The sequence below is a fragment of the Chiloscyllium plagiosum genome, chromosome 12, assembly GCF_004010195.1.
Source record: "Chiloscyllium plagiosum isolate BGI_BamShark_2017 chromosome 12, ASM401019v2, whole genome shotgun sequence".
Classification (NCBI taxonomy): Eukaryota; Metazoa; Chordata; class Chondrichthyes; order Orectolobiformes; family Hemiscylliidae; genus Chiloscyllium; species Chiloscyllium plagiosum.
The window spans coordinates 38,391,785-38,408,575 of NC_057721.1; the positions used below are offsets into that span (position 1 = coordinate 38,391,785).

A 16,791-nucleotide genomic window follows, 5' to 3' on the forward strand; every position below is an offset into this window, starting at 1 on the left:
AGAATGAGCTGCCAGAGGAAGTGGTGGAGGCTGGTACAATTGCAACATTTAAGAGACATTTGGATGGGTATATGAATAGGAAGGGTTTGGAGGGATATGGGCTGGGTGCTGGCAGGTGGGACTAGATTGGGTTGGGATATCTGGTCGGCATGGACGGGTTGGACCGAAGGGTCTGTTTCCACACTGTATATCTCTATGACTCTATAAATAAAAAAATGAAATGACTGTTCCTATGAGAGTGCAAACATGGATTTTCACAGAAGGACCGAATTGTTACCATGTTGAAGGAGGTCACCAATCTATTGTGACCGCACCGTCTCTCCAAATGAGGATTTCATTTGGTTCCATTCTCTCACCATCTTCCTAGAACCCTGCACATTCTTCCTTTTCAAATAACAGTCTACTTCCCTTTTGAATGTGAACTTGGCAGAAAAATTTCCTAGATCTGTTAAGAAGTAGATGGCATGTCCTTGGCTTTATCAATACTGGGATAGAGTGCAAAAGCAAAGAAATTGCACCAAACCTAAATGGTTAGGTCTCAGCCAAAGAATTGTGGCCAGTTCTAGACACCACATTTTAGGGGGGATGTATAGGCCTTGGAAGGGTGCAGAAGAGATTGACCAGACTGATGCTTGTGCTAAGAGACTGGTGCGGAGAGAATAAAGAAACTGGAGTTAATATCCTGACAGAATAGTGTTGTATTTCTTGTGTTATTGATAAATAATACATTAAATAATATGCAGTCACTTTACTTGAAAAGCAGGTTTATGTAACAGCCCAAGCCACAACTTATAGTTATAGATAGTTATGAACATCTCCTTTCATGCTTCTGTGGGACTACACCTGGCCCTTGGTCATCTGATTTCATCCTTGAGCTTGGAAAATGATAAGGGCAGATTTCATACAAGTGGGCAAAATAAGGAGAGGCTTTGATTGAATACAGACAGATGAATTAAAAGCAGAGATAGGTCATTTGGCCCCTCAAGCCTGCTCCTGATCATGATTTCAAATTCCTCTTTTTCATCCCCCCGGTAGCCTTTCGTTCCTGTGCCAAATCAGTATCTAACAACTTCTCACTTAAAAATATTCAATGACCCAGCCTCCACTGCTTTTTGAGGTAAAGAGTTTCAAAGTTGCACAACCCTTTGAGGGTAGAAATTCTCCTCATCCCTGCCCTGAAAGGGTAACCCCTAAGTTTTAAACAAGATCCCCTAATACTGGACGGACTACATGAGGAAACATCATTGTCAGGCCAATGTTTGAAGGTCATTCACCATCTACATATTTCAATCAAGTCACCTTCGCTCTTCTAAACTCCAGTGGAAATAAGTCTGTCAAACTTTTTTTCTCTTTTTCATTCATGGAACGTGGGAATTGCTGGCTGATCCAACATTACTTGTTCCTAGTTGCCCTTGAGAAGATGCTGGTGAGCTGCTTTCTTGAACTACTGCAGTTCATTTGCTGTAGATAGAACAACAATCTCATTGGGAGTGAATTCCAGAATTTTGACACCAAACGAACAACAGTATACTTCCAAGTCAGGAAGGTAAATGGCTTGGAGCAGTATGTTTAGATGTGGTGTTCCCATGTATCTGCTGCCCTTGTATTTCAAGATGGTAGAGGGTTGGAAGATGCTGTCTAAGGATCCTTGTACATTTCTGCATAAGACAGCCCATTTATTCCAGGTATCAATCGAGTAACCTCATTTGAACTGTGTCCAAAGCATTTGGATTCTTCCTTAAATAAGTCCAAAGTACACACAGCATTTTAGATGTGGTTTTAGCAACTTAAGTATGACATCCTTAATGTTATGTTTAATTTTTCTGGTAATACATGATAGTGTTCCAGTAGCCTTCTTAGTTAACTATTGTACCTGCATCCTAATTTTTTGTGCCTTGTGTCCTGGGACACCTAGCTCTCTCGGAATTCTGCAATCATTCTCCACTTAAGTAACACTCTGCTTTTTCATTCATCCTGCCAAAGTGAACAACTTCACATTTTCCCACGTCATGCTCTATTTACCAGATTTTTGTCTACTTCCTCAACCTATGTGTGCGCTTCTGCAAACTTCCTATTGTCCCTCTGACAACATACTTTCCTACCTATTTTTGTCATCTACAAGTTTAGCTACCATACCTTCACTTCTCTCATCTAAATAATTGCTAGAAATTATAACAAACTGAGATTGCAACATGGACCCCTGAAGGATTCCACTCATGAGATCCTGCCAATCAGGCAATTACCCATTTATGCATACTCTATGTTTTCCACCAGCCAGCCAATCTTCTATTCATGCTAATATGTTTCCCTCACATCATGAGCTCCTACTTTATGCAATAACCTTAATGTTGCATCTCATCAAATGTATTCTGCTAGTCCAAGTAGAGTATATCTACAAGCTCCCATTTACGCATAGCATATATTATTAATTCAAAGAACTCCAACAAATTGGTTAAACATGATTTCACTTTCACAGGGCATTGCTGACTTTTCCCAGTTGTCTTGAGCTTTTCTATGTGTCCAACTATAACTGCCTGAAAGATCGATTCTAACACCTTCCCCATGACAAATATTAAACTAACTGGGTTATAGGTTCCTGCTTTCTGCTTCCCTCCCTTCTTGACTGAAGGAATTATATTTGCTACATTCCAATCTGATGGATCCTTTCCAAAATCTAGTAAATTTTGGAATATTAAAACAAACACATGTAGTGCTGATCAGCCACTTCTAGTAAAATCCTCAGATGAAATCCATCAAGAGCCAGGGGCACGTCAGCCCGCAGCATAATCAGTTTGCTCAGTACTGCTTCCCTAATGATTGTAATTTTACAAAATATCTCTCTCGTTTCTCGTTATTTACAACTATTACCAAAAAGGTTTTTGTTATCCCCTGAGGTGAGGGCAGAAGCAAAGTATTTATGCATTTTATTCATTCATTTCCTTATTATCCACCATTAATGTCCCATTCTCACTCTCTCGTGGACCAATCCTCACTTTGACAATTCATTTCCTTTTAAAATATCCATAGAAACTCTTGCTATCCATTTTTATATTTCAAGATAGCTTTCTCTCATACTCTAGTTTCTAAAGTTATTGCTGGTGGGTGGATTGGTGAAAGTTGCTGTTATATGAACAATAGTAGAAGAACCAAAGGGGAGATCATAGAATGATTACAGCTGTTTACAGCCCATCATGTTAGCTCCCTGAAAGAGCAACCTAACTGATGTCACTCCCTTGCCTTTTCCTTGTGGGACTGCAAATCTTTCTTTTTCAGATAATGATCCAATTCCTTTTTTAAAAGCCTGGATCAACCTTGCCTCCACCATACTCTCAAGCTGTGCTTTCCAGATTCTAACCACTTTTCCTCATGTTGCCATTGCAAGTATGCCCTCCTTCCACTACTCAGAACAGTTTACTGAGACAAATACTGATTTCTGGGGAATTTCACTCCATATGTTCCACCAATCCAAAGAGGAAGTGTTCCCCACCACCTTTTGTTTCCTGACACTCAGCTAATTTTATATTCTGTGGGTATTCCACAAGCTATAACTTTGTTCGCAGTCTGCTGAGCAGTGTTTTAATGAATGCCTTTGGAAGCCCAAATATGCCACATCAATAGCGTTACTCTCATCAACCCTCTCTCTTACCACATCAAGCTAGCTAGTTAACTACAGTTTTCCTCAACATATCCATGTTGGCTTTCTTAAATTAACCGTATTTTCCAAAATGCCTATTAATTTTGTCTTGAATTATTGTTTCTAAAAGTTTCCAGACCACTCTCATCACACAGTGAGTTATTATCTGGAGCTCACTGCCTAAAATAAAGTTTAAATAGATTCAGTAGTAACTTTTCAAAAGAAAATGGGGCATACACTTGAAAAAGAAAGACATCTAGTGCAGTGGGGCAAAAGCAGAGGAATAAAGCTAATTTAATGGCTTTCTCAGAGAGCTACCACAGGCATGAATTGATTGAAGAACCTTCTTCTGTGCTGTCTTGTAAGATTTCATGATTCTTGCACCTGGAGGTTATGGCTGAAAAAATGCTCTCCCTGAAGTCAAAGGGGAGTGTAATATGTTGTTTCACTTTGAGGCACAGAAGATTGGTGTTCTGTTTAATGCATCTGTCAACTGCAGAAATATAACTGATGTTCGTTATAGCTGGTTGTATGCAGGAGACTGCAAAATTTTCAAAAGCTTGTCTGTATTTTTCACAAGCTTTCTTTTTCTATTTCATTTTAATCTAATTTCTTTAGTCATTCAGGAATTACTAGCCTTTCCTCCTCATTGTTATTCTACATCTGAATTTGCCTTTCTCTGTGCTCCTCCCATTGCTCATTTACTATTTGACCTGCTGATCTTTGTTTCCAATCCACCTGGGCTGCATTAACTGCACACATCAGTGCACTCGAGTACCAACCAGCATTTATGACTGCAGGAAAAGAGATCACCCCATCACTGGAAAGCTAGGAACTCCTTGGTAAAGCTTCTAAAAAAAAAACTTGTAATTTCACAGGACAGGCCAGCTCTCTGGCTTGCTAAAACTATACCATCCTCAAGCTGTTTTGCTGAAGGCCAGATCTGGACTGGAGTAGCTGCCCATCTGGAAGTAGATAAATGTGTGGTGCTGCATTTTGGAAAGGCAAATCAGGACAGAACTTATACACTCAATGTTAAGGTACTGGGAATGTTGTTGAACAAAGAGACCTTAGAGTACAGGTTGGTAGTTCCTTGAAAGTAGAGCTGCAGGTGGACAGGATAGATACACTTGCCTTGATTGGTCAGTGTATTGAGTATAGGAGTTAGGAAATCATGTTGAGGCTTTATAGGATATTGGTTATGCCACATTTGTTCAATTCTGGTCTCCCTGCTATTGAAAGGATGTTGTGAAACTTGAAAGGGTTCAGAAAATATTTAAAAGAATGTTGCCAGGGTTGGAGGATTTGAGCTATAGGGAGAGGCTGAACAGACTGGGGCTGCTTTCCTTGGAACGTTGGAGGCTGAAGGGTGAGCTGATGAAGGTTTATAAAATCATGAGGGGCATGGGTAAAGTAAATAGTCTTTTCCCCAGGGTGTGAGAGTCCAAAACCAGAGGGCATAGGTTTAGGGTGAGAGGGGAAAGATTTAAAAGGGACCTAAGGGATAATGTTTTCACGCAGAGGGTGATGCATGTATGGAATGAGCTGCCAGAGGAAGTGTTGGAGGCTAGTACAATTACAACATTTAAAAGGCATCTGGATAGGTACATGAATAGGAAGGGTTTGGAGGGATATGGGCCAAGTACTAGGAAATGGGATTAGATTAAGTTAGGATCGCTGGGTGCATGGATGGGTTGGACCAGAGGATGTGTTTCTATGCTGTACCTCTCTATGACTGTCTGATTCTACGTGAAGGATAGCTCGTTACGCTCACTCTCAGCCTGATTTAAGATTCTGAATCAGTGACTGACAGAAACTGGCCTGCAGGCTCCCAGTGGTGTCAGTAACATGGGAGCAGACTGGGCGTGACCTTCCAGTGCATACTAGTGGGCTGTCGGAACTCCAAAGACGACTCTCCTCTGTCACATACCTGGCCATGGCTGTAGCCCCATATCATATTGTGGAGCAGTTTCCCAGCGACAATGCTGGTCCTCAACATTGGTTGTCTTTTTAGTCAGGTATGTTAAAAATGCTGAGAAGATGGACATACCTCCCATACCTGCAATGGTAAGCTGTAGCACCCTCTAAGCTGGAAGGTCTGCTATTCACACTCCTGCCTTGTCAATCCACCCACCATCTTGAACTGCTAGGCTTGTGCACTGTTTGGAAACTAATTGGCCATTGACTCCTTTTTGACAGTCTTTCAAAATCACAGTTCATATTTTGAACAAGAGTTTTTAATGAGAGCTATTTAATTTGGGAAGATTATTTATGTTTGAGATATATGTTCACCCGCAGTTCACATGGATAATAAAAGCAGTGTGTACTGCGTTCTGAATCCACCAGGGATGGAAGGCAAATATTTTATTTCAGCCTTGGGCTAGATTTGAAGCATGATTGGTTAAGATAAAGCCACAGACAGTCAAATGGATTCTCACTAATTCACTACAGAGACAAATCATCAGTCAGGAATGGAACAACATACTACATTGTCTGATAATCTCACTAAATGATATTTATATTACCTGGCAGAATCTCACATATTGAAGTCTATCACTAGCAATCTGATAATTCAAAATAAATTGGGCACATGGACTTCCATTTTATTAATGCACTTATTACTCTTGCAAAACAACCATAATATTAGCTGAGTTTATCATGTTATTGCCATTAAACAGGATCTCAGAGTACCTTTTTTTTGTTTACATTTGTTATTGCGTCAAATGGTGTTAGTAATGTAACAGATTTCTGTTCCTTGTTAATTGAACTTCTCTTGTTTTATGCACTCGATATTGATTCTGTGCTTGTAATGGTTTCAGCTGCTCTATGTTTTACTTTCCTATTTAAAGCATGTTTTTCTTTTCCAGCTGGATCACAGATGATCATGTTGCCTGGAGATTTGGCATGTAAGTATGGCTGATTTAACTCTGAGCTCACAGTCCACTTCAGGTCATCAACATTTTTTTTAACCTAAAATGTAGAAGAAGAACATCAATTAAAGTTAATTCACCTTAACCTTTATTGTACTTGGACTACTATTAATAATAAGTGATTTCTTTTCTATTCTTAAAATTATGGAGTCCTACATCATTGCTTGTTTATGTCAATGACGTATTTGGGTATAGTGAAAACATTCCCTCTGATTGACAGCATCCCTTAAATGCTGACCTTGAAGCACTGTATTTGCTCTAATCTTTAGGCTTCCCTTCAAAATAATTTTGAGCAAGGTCAAGTGGAGCAAGAAGTACATCAGTACCTTATGTATTAAAAACATTTAGTGTTCTTAAGATTCCAAAAGTATTGCATCAGTAAATACTGTGCTGCTATAAACACAGCCACCTGGTATTTTACTAAAAACTTGCATCATGTCAATAGTGTACAGAGGAACCTCGATTATCCAGAGGACACGGGCGGACAGTATTTCGTTCGGTTAATCGAATTCGATAATCGAATGCTATCTAAGTCACAAGACTATTTTCAGTTGCCAATTATCCAACAAAAATGACTTAAGACCAACCTTTTAAATTCAGAAGCCGCAAGAAGTAATGCTAGTGGAGTCCAAACTGTGTACGAATATTTCATTATTTCCTTGGGGATAAGCACATACTCCACCTGCTAAACACATCTGAACTAGTTTGATCAGGCACACCATTTCAGCATTAAGCACTACATGACTATGCAAAATAATCCTCCGTTAACGATGACAGCAATAATATGTATAAACCAGTGTTGTATCATTCAACATAAAATCCACTACTCAAACAGCCATCGTTTGTATTGACGTTAATGTTTAAAGCTACAGTGTTATTTATTATCACAGAAATGTCAGTCATTACACCGACTGTCAGCTCTGTACTTTCTCATGTCAATTTTGAGGTCCTTCTTGATGTCCTCCTAATATCAGGAGAAAAATATTGGCTTTTTACTCTCTATTTGTATCAACTTTTAAAGTGATCAAAAGTGCCTTCTCCTCCTAGCATCATTTTTCAAATATTTTCAACCAATTTCTAGCCTACCTACACTGATGACACCTCCTAATCATAAATTATACCTGCATGACTGTGACCACAATATATTATGCATAATGCTTTTTTACAACCTCTCTACAGCTGTGGTACAGACAGCATCGTCACCTCACTTCATTGTTTCACATCTGTACATTATTTGGCAAACCATTTTTACCCGCCTGTGCATACAAAATCCTGCCCCCAGTTCACAAGGATTTCCCCTTGGCCTTTTTTTTCCCATGTAAATGTTGGCCGTCAGATTGCATTGTACCTCTCTTCAAATTCCTTAATCCCACAATAACCTGTGTGCTGTCAGACAGCCTGTAAGGTAGTAAGTTGTGAATGAATCAATATTTCTAGAGTAGAACACTAAGTAGAACAAAGCAAATGTTTGTAGGAATTAACATTGCTCTCTTCTCACTGACTGCATCCCTTTCTCTACTTGCTTGCTCAGGTTGAACTAATCTATGCAAGTCTTGACACGCTTTTCGAACTGGAGCTGAGTTTCAAAACTCATGTTTTATCAATCACCACAAATACTTACTTCATGTCAGCAGCATCGACTTCAACCCTGTCTGAAAGCCCTGTTTATTTGTACACCACATCTAACTTCATTTCTCCAGTATTCTCCTTGTTTGCCCCTCATCCACCATTGCACAAAAAGGCCAACTTATTCAAGCCCCCACTACTATCTGCTTCCTGCCTCATGTTTATCTACCATTCTCGATCTTGCTCCATTGCCCTGAAATTAGGATCCATATCCTTGTACTTGAACATCTGCGTGGCTTTGCCTTACCCTACCACTACAAATGTTCCCAGTGATATATTTATCTTGGATCATTCATTTTTCTGATTCCTATTTTTTTTTGCAACCCTCTCACCCTGCTGTTGGTTACAGACCTTGGGCCCTGTCCCTAACACCATCTTTGCCTCTGCATGACTCTCACTACCTTTAAATATGTTTTCAAAGATTATCTTTTCAAAATAGCTCTTGGTCACCATTCCTAACATTCTCACGCAAGCTTGCGGTCTGTTCTGTATTTCCTGTCATTAATTTTATTGTTTCTCACCTCTCTGTTAAGTTTTCTGCATTACTGAACTATGTACAGCTGAGTTGTCATTATTAGAATTTAACTTTTAAGCATCACTGGAATTTGTCTACTAATGGATCATGTTTCCTTCAAATGCTCTATTTCAGATGACAGTGAACAATTTGGTAGCGGTATGAACAGCCAAGGTCTTTTCCCCAGGGCATTGGTTTAAAGTGAGAGGGGAAAGATTTAAAAGGGACCTGAGGGACAATTTTTTCATGCAGAAGATGGTGGGTATATGAAATGAGCTGCCAGAGGAAGTGGTAGAGGCAGGTACAATTACATATAAAAATCATTTGGACAGGTATATGAATAGGAAAGGTTTAGAGGGAAATAATGCAGGCAAATAGGACTAGTTTCGGTATATGGACCAAAGGGCCTGTTTCTGTGCTGTATGACTCTTTGACTCTGGGTGGGGAACTCTCGAGAGATCTGTGTGCAAGGTTGCTTTTAATCTATTCTACTAGCTTCACTGAAAAATGTTAATAATAGATTTCTAAGTTTTCACCATTGCAGTTTGTAAGTCATCTCTACAACTTCAGAAGTCACAGTCTGAGACTACATAGAAGCATTGAAAATAGGTGCAGGGGTAGGCCAATTGGCCGTTTGAGCTTGCACCACTATTCAAAATGATTACGGACTAATCGTACAATCTCAGTATCCCATTCCTGCTTTCACTCCATATCCCTTGATCCCTTTAGCCGCAAGGGCCACATCCAGCTCCCTCTTAAATATGAATGAACTGGCCCTAACAGCTTCCTGTGGAAGAGAATTCCACAGGTTCACAACTCTCTGAGTGAAGACAGTTCTTCCTCATCTCAGTGCTGAACAGCTTAGACTGTGACCCATAGTTCTGAACTTCCCAACACAGGGAACATTCTTCCCACATCTAGCCTGTCCAGTCCCATCAGTATTTTATATGGTTTCAGTGTGATCCCCCTGCCATTTTTCTAAATTCCAGTGAGTACAAGCCCAGTCGATCCACTCTTTCCTCATACATCAGTGCTGCCATCCTGGGAATCAGTCTGGTGAACTTTCGCTGGACTCCTCAATAGCAAGAATGACCTTTCTCAATACCAAAACTACACATAAAACCTGAGGTGTGGCCTCACACCTGTATAACTGCAGCAAGGTTATATTAGTTAAGTTGACAGATTCATGTTTAATTAGTTGTTTTGGGCCAAGCTGAAACCAATCCTACTGTCACTGAATAGTAGGAACTCTGGCTTAATTTTTCCCTTCCTTAATGAGTGACACTAAAGCCAATTATAACACCACACTACTACACCACTTGAGTTTATTGCTGTATTGTACGGTACAGTTTGTCTCTTTTTTTGAGTTCAGCATTTGAAAAATATCTAATTGTGCATTTTGTATTTCTGACAGGCTAATAATTCAGCTTCAAACATTGATTGAGAAGCATCTGTATTAGCGATTTTGCATCTGTATTTTACTTGATGCACAATTAGGAAATCCGTGTTTTCTGTTTCTCATCTCAATGTTTTACTCTCATGATGCCATAGTCATAACACACAAATTGATTATTCATGGTAGTATAGTGATTAGTTGTTAACAAAGAAAATTTACAGGCCCTTCAGCTCTTCAAGCCAAATCTACTGTATAAATCTGTTGCCCAATTCCTAAGCATCTGTTTTCCTCTGCTCCCCACCTACTCATGCATCTGTCTAGATGCACCTTAAATGAATCCACCATGCCTGCCTCTATTACCTCTGCTGGCAACACGTTCCAGGTACCTACCACCCTCTGTGTAAAGTACTTGCCGCGGAAATCCCCCTTAAACTTTTCGCCTCTCACCTTGAAAGCGTGACCTCTAGTTATTGAATCCTTCACCCTGGGAAAAAGCTTATCTCTATCTACCCTGTTTATTATACCCTTCATGATTTTGTAGTCCTCAATCCGGTCCCCCACAATCTCCTTTTTCTAATGAAAACAAACCTAACCTACTCAACCTCTCGTCATAGCTAGCACCTTGCATACCAGGCAACAACCTCGTAAACCTTCTCTGCACCCTCTCCAAAGCGTGTTGTAGGAAAGACATATTTGTTTATCAAATACCTCTGCAATAAGGGACATTGTGATATATACCTTGAGAGACATGTAAAAACTGTTACTTTTTTTTTGCAGATGGTATATCCCATTGTTTGTCCTCATCTTTCTGATGATGTCCAGCTACATTCACATATTTTATGTGGCTAAACAGCGGGTAAGAATCCAGATTTTGAAATCCTGAAATTAAGTCTGGCAAAATATCAATGCTAAACATATATGGTCATTTCTATTTGAATTGATTTTCTGTTTAGAGAACAGGTGATCATTCTTTACCTTGTTCTTTATTTTCCAAATAATGGTGAGGCTATTACATTAAGTAACTCTTCTGCTCTCCACTATGTTATTAATATAACATCTGAAATTATTTGCTTCTGTTGGTTATTTCTTTTTGGAATAATTTGCAGATTGCATCGACTTCATTTGCAATATCTACATGTAGTAATTAACATTATGTTACTATTGCAACCAGTGAAATTCCTAGGAATCCAAGATAGAACTTGGGGAATATTTGAATCCTGAGCATAGTTTAGACCAGTTGAAATGAAGAGGAAATTAATTTGCATTTACTTAGCCCCTTATTATTTCTCTCATTAATGTCCCTGTGAGCTAGATATCAATAAATTGTGTTGAAATTCAGTCACTGTGTTGTGTACATAAACCTCTGCTTTATTAAATATGCTGCATAAAGTTTTTTCAGTGGTCTACCTTTCAAGTTCTTGAAACTGTGAATCACTATCATTATCTCATTTTAAAATCACAGAGGGCAACTGTAATGCGTTTTCAGAACTTAGTGTGAGTTGTGCTGATATACAAGAACTTTAATATTAGAAACAAGAGCAGGAGTAGACTGTGTCTCTCTTGAGTCTGCTTCATTATTCAGTAAGAGCTTGCTGGTCTTCAATATCAGTTCTGTTTATCTTGTGTCCCCATAACTGTTGATTCATTTAGAGTCTACAAGTTTATATATTTTCAGCTTTGAATATGAGCATTTACGCCCTATGGGATTAAATATTCCAAATAGGCACAAATCTGTGACTGAAGTAATTTATTCTCACCTCTGTCCTAAATGGCTGACAGTTTATCCTGAGACTGTGTCCCTAATTCTAGACTTGGCAGCCAGGGAGTCTCTTGGCATTGACTGTGTCAAACCATGTCAGAATCTTGTGTTTCAATGAGGCCATTTACATTCTGGAATGTACAGGCCCATCCTACTCAATCTCTTCCCATAGGACCACCCTTTCTTCCCAGGAATCAATCCAGTGATGATTCATTGTAACTCGCGTCATTCACGACATATGTCCTGGCCTAAGTATGGAAAACAAATATGTGCACTGACTTCCAGGTATGGGCTCATCAAAGCAGTGTACAACAGCAGCTAGAACTTCTGCAGCAGCACTTTTGTGGTAGAGGACAACAAAAATGTTTGCCGTCCTATTTGCTCATTGTTCATAGATGCTGGCTGTCTATGTTATATTCAAGAATACCCATGTTCCTGAATACAAACATTTAATACTTTTTCACTATTTCAAAAGTACAATGCTTCTCTTCTACAAAATGAATAACTTTACATTTCCCAACATTTTTAACATAATCTGTCAGTTTCTTGGCCACTCATTTACATGAGTTATATCCTTTTGCAGATTTTGCAAATATATCCACACCCCTCACAGTTTTACTTTCCCAGCAAACATAGCTATGTTTCAGTCAGTTCTTTGATCTAAGTTATTAATACATTTATATGCTTTTTCCAATGATGACTGAGTGTAGACTGATAGAGCAGTAATTAGGGGCAGAATTTATCCTTTTTTTGTCTGGAGAACTAAACTGGACAATTTCCAGTGTTGTTGAGTAAATGTCAATATTGTAGCTGCACTGAAACAGCTTGGCTACGGTTGCAACAAACCTGGAGCACAAGTTTGCACCACTGTTGCCAAAATATTGCCAGTGTTCGTGTTCTTAGCAGTATCCAGTACTTCCAATCATTTCTTATACCTTGTGTGTGAATTATGTCTGCTTAAAATGGCTATCTGTGATACTAGGGACATCCAGAGGAGGTTGAGATTGATCATCCACTTGGCATTTCTAGCATTATCTTTTGCACTGATGTGCTGGGCCCTTCCATCATATGATGGAGATATATCTGGAGCTGTCTCCTCCAGTGAGTTGATTAATTGTCCACTACCCTTCACAGCCAGATGTGGCAGGGTTGCAGAGCTTAGATCTGCTCTGTTGGTTGGGGATTTGCTTAGCCCTGTCACTTATTAATGCTGTTTGGAATGCAAGTAGACCCATGTTGTAACTTTCGCCAGGTTGTTACCTCATTTTTAGATGCTGTACCTGGGATGTATCTCTGATCTCTTTATTGGACCAGGATTGATTTGTTTGCTTGACTTAGTGCTGTAGGTATGCTGGGCCAGAAGGTTACAGATTGTGCAGGAGTAAAATTCTGCTGTGTTGATGGCCCATTGCGCATCATGGATGCCCAGTCTTGAATTGGCCAATCTGTTTGAAATTTATCTCATTCATGCTAATAGTACCATACAACATGATGAAGTGTATGCTCATTGTGAAGATGGGTCTCCCTCTCCACTAGGACTGTGCAGTGATCACTCTCACCAATACTGTTATGCCTCTGCAGTCAGCAGATTGTTGACAATGAGGTCAAGTATGTTTTTCCCTCTTGTTGGTTTCTTCTCCACCTGCCTCAGACCCAGTCTAGCAGCTATGTCCTTTAGCACCTGACCAGATCAATCAGTAATGCTGCTGCCGAGCCACTCTTGGTGGTGGACATTGAAATTTCCCCATCCAGTGTACATTCTAGTCTTTGCCATGCTCACTGCTTCCTCCAAGTATTGTTCAATATGGAGGAGTGCTGATTTTTCAGCCAAGAAAGAACAGTATGTGATAATCAGAACTAGGTTTCTTTGCTCATGTTTGATGCCATGAGACTTCATGGGGCCTGGAGTCAAAGTTGAGGACTTCCAGGGCAACGCGCCTCTGACCCTATATTGCTGTGCTGCCACCTCTGATGGGTCTGTCCTATATTGAAACATGCTGTACCCAGAGATGATGATGGTGGTGTCTGGGACATTGTCTGGAAGTGATTCTGTGAGTATGACTGTGTCAGGCTGTTACTTGACTAGTCTGTGAGACAGCTATCCCAATTTTGGTACTAGCCGCCATAAGGAGGACTTTCCAGGATTGACAGGGCTAAGTTTGCCATTGTTGTTTCAGTGCCTATGTCAATGCCAGGTTATCCGTCTGGTTTCCTTCCTTTTTTGAAGCTGTTTAATAGTATGATATAACTGAGTGACTGGTTAGACCATGTCAGAGGGCAGTAACAAGTCACATTGCTCTGGTCCCGGAGTCACATGAGGCAGGCAGATTTCCTTCCTGAAGGGCATTACTGACCCAGATGGGTTTTTGTAATAATTTTTTTCTAACTCATTTGTGGGATGTGGATGTCACAGGTTGGCCAGCATGTATTGCTCGTCCCTAGTTGCCCTTGAGAAGATGGTGATGAGCTGCTTTCTTGAACCACTGCAGTCCACCCGCTGTGGGTAACCCACAATGCCATATAGGGAGGGATTTCCTGGATTTTGACCCAGCAACAGTGAAGGAACAGCATTATATTTCCAAGTCAGGTTGGTGAGTGGCTCGGAGGGGGATTTGAAGGTGGTGGTGTTCCCATATATCTGCTGCCCTCGTCCTTCTAGATGGAAGTGGTCATAAGTTTGGAAGGTGCAGTCTGAAGATCTTTGATTAATTTCAGCAGTGCATCATAGAGATAGTAGACACTGCTGCTACTGAGTATCGGTGGTGGATGGAGTGGATGCTTTTGGATGTAGTGCCAGTCAAGCGAGCTGCTTTGCCTTGGATGGTGTCAAGCTTCTTGAGTATTGTTGAACTACACCCATCCAGGCAAGGGGGGTGTATTCCATCACACTTCTGACTTGTGCCTTGTAGATGATGGACATGCTTTGGGGAATCAGGAGATGAGGTACTCGCCGCAGTATTCCTCGCCTCTGAACTGCTCTTGTTGCCAGTGTGTTTATGTGGTGTGTACAATTGAGTTTCTGGTCAGTGATAACCCTCCGGTTTTTGATATTGAGGGGATTCCATGATGGTATCACCATTGATTATCAAGGGGCGGTGGTTAGATTTTCTCTTATTGGTGATGGGGTTTGTGTGGTGTGAATGTTACTTGCCACTTGTCAGCCCAAACCTGCATATTGTCCAGATCTTGTTGCATTTGCTTAATTATAATGGTTTCATGGTCATCATTAGACATTAAATTCCAGATTTTTTTAAAAATTCAGATTTATCTGCCATGGTAGGATATATACCTGTTCCCAGTGCATTACCTGGGTCACTGGATTTCTCATTCAGTGAAAATATCACTATATCATTGACTCCTTGAGTTAACACTGAGGAGAACAGCACAGTGAAGCTCACTTTGTGGGTTTCCATGAAGACTCCCTGTCCCCACATCAGTGGTGTTAAATGGAAGGAGGGATTGAATATGACAGAGGTGGATGGCAGGAGAGGTGATGAGGTATATGCAGTGTGTGAGCAGGAAGCATTAATAGTTTGGGAGGGTGTGGAGAGTGAGAGCTGTTGAATAGACATGCTGTATGTAATAGTGAGAGTTTTAGATCATGCCGCCTTGGTGAGATCTTTGTGTAATAGCAGAGTTGGTCATTGATGGTCATGTGAATGTGTGGCAGTCACCCCAGTCACAGAGCATATTGACCTTATTCCTGCATTGCTGAGCATTCCTTTTAACCAGGGACACAGCACTGACCTGGGCCACTACCGGACTCCAATCTGGCTGTATCTGGTGATGTAACCTCCTGCATAAAGGATGGCCCTCTTCCCCACTAAGCCACCTACTAGCACCTCCAGTTATTCAAGTGGAAGTGATAAGGGCCAATGTTCCCCTAATGTGCGTGGTGTGCTCCGAGATTCCACACATAGCAATTGGCCGATGCATTGACTTCTGGTTTTACAAGTTGCTGCCATGCATCAACCTTGGAGGACTGTGCACTGAGAGAGCATTTAGAGGGAGTGTTGAGAATGGTATGGGGCTAAAGAGGCATATATATAACTTATGTGTAGGGAAAGGAAAATGAGTCCCTAAGATAGTTGCAAGCCTTTGCTTCTTGAAGTTTCTGTTTCCAAAGTGAAAAGGTTGAACTTCAAGCAGGGACAGTGCCTTTTGAAGTCGAATAGTCAGTGTTTGCCTTTTCAGGTGGACTCTAGTTAAGCAGATTGTGGGAGAGGAAGAAGATGTCTTATTGCTCATTCTGTCTGTGATTGTAGCACCTGTAGCATTTACAAATTATTGAGGCACTCTGAACAGAACAGGAATCATCAGTAAATATTTTCAGCTTTGCCTCTATTGGCTAAGATGATGTCTCTCCAAGTTCCTCCTTGGGATCCTGCACCAAATGGCTGTTCTCAGCTAGACTGTATACAGTTCAAATCTCACATTGACTGCTGCATACTTCTCATGAGTCATTGTTCCACAAAAGGTCAGAAAGTCAATCTTACTGGAATTCCATTGGAGTATCGTCCTGATTCCTCACTTCTATCACAGAAAATCATACCTTTAGAAGCTTCAACAAATATCCCTGGAGATTTTAATGAGTCTTCCATCAGTTCTGGCAATAAGAGTCAGACAAGGTCTGAATAACCATCGTAACATGCAAAATGTCTGTCTATATCTCCACTTTGAAAAAGACTTCTAAATTCAACTTAAATTCTTGAGCAAAAATGTACATTTTAAAACAGTTGCCCTTAAAGTTGATAACATCGTATTGTAACATGGCATGTACATCTTTATATTATTGTCATAATTATTGACACCCTATCCTCCAAGATCATATCTTTCCAGTTTTCCTTCCCTTGGCATCTAAACCCACTGCTCCCAACTCCATTCACCCTCACCTTTGCTGGGGCATGTCAGCCCGGTCCCATTGAAGCATCT

The 16,791-nt window shown here is 40.4% G+C and overlaps 1 protein-coding gene across 3 annotated transcripts in view; it reads left to right on the forward strand.

Annotated features, from left to right (window-relative positions):
* Nucleotides 1–16,791, forward strand: part of si:dkey-100n23.5 (cyclic AMP receptor-like protein A) — a 213,975-nt gene that overhangs the window by 135,587 nt on the left and 61,597 nt on the right. For all 3 annotated transcript variants that reach the window (XM_043700836.1, XM_043700837.1, XM_043700838.1), the window contains 2 exons: nt 6,502–6,540; nt 10,878–10,956. In XM_043700836.1, the coding sequence (XP_043556771.1) occupies nt 6,502–6,540; nt 10,878–10,956 (118 nt within the window). The remainder of the gene's footprint in view (nt 1–6,501; nt 6,541–10,877; nt 10,957–16,791) is intronic.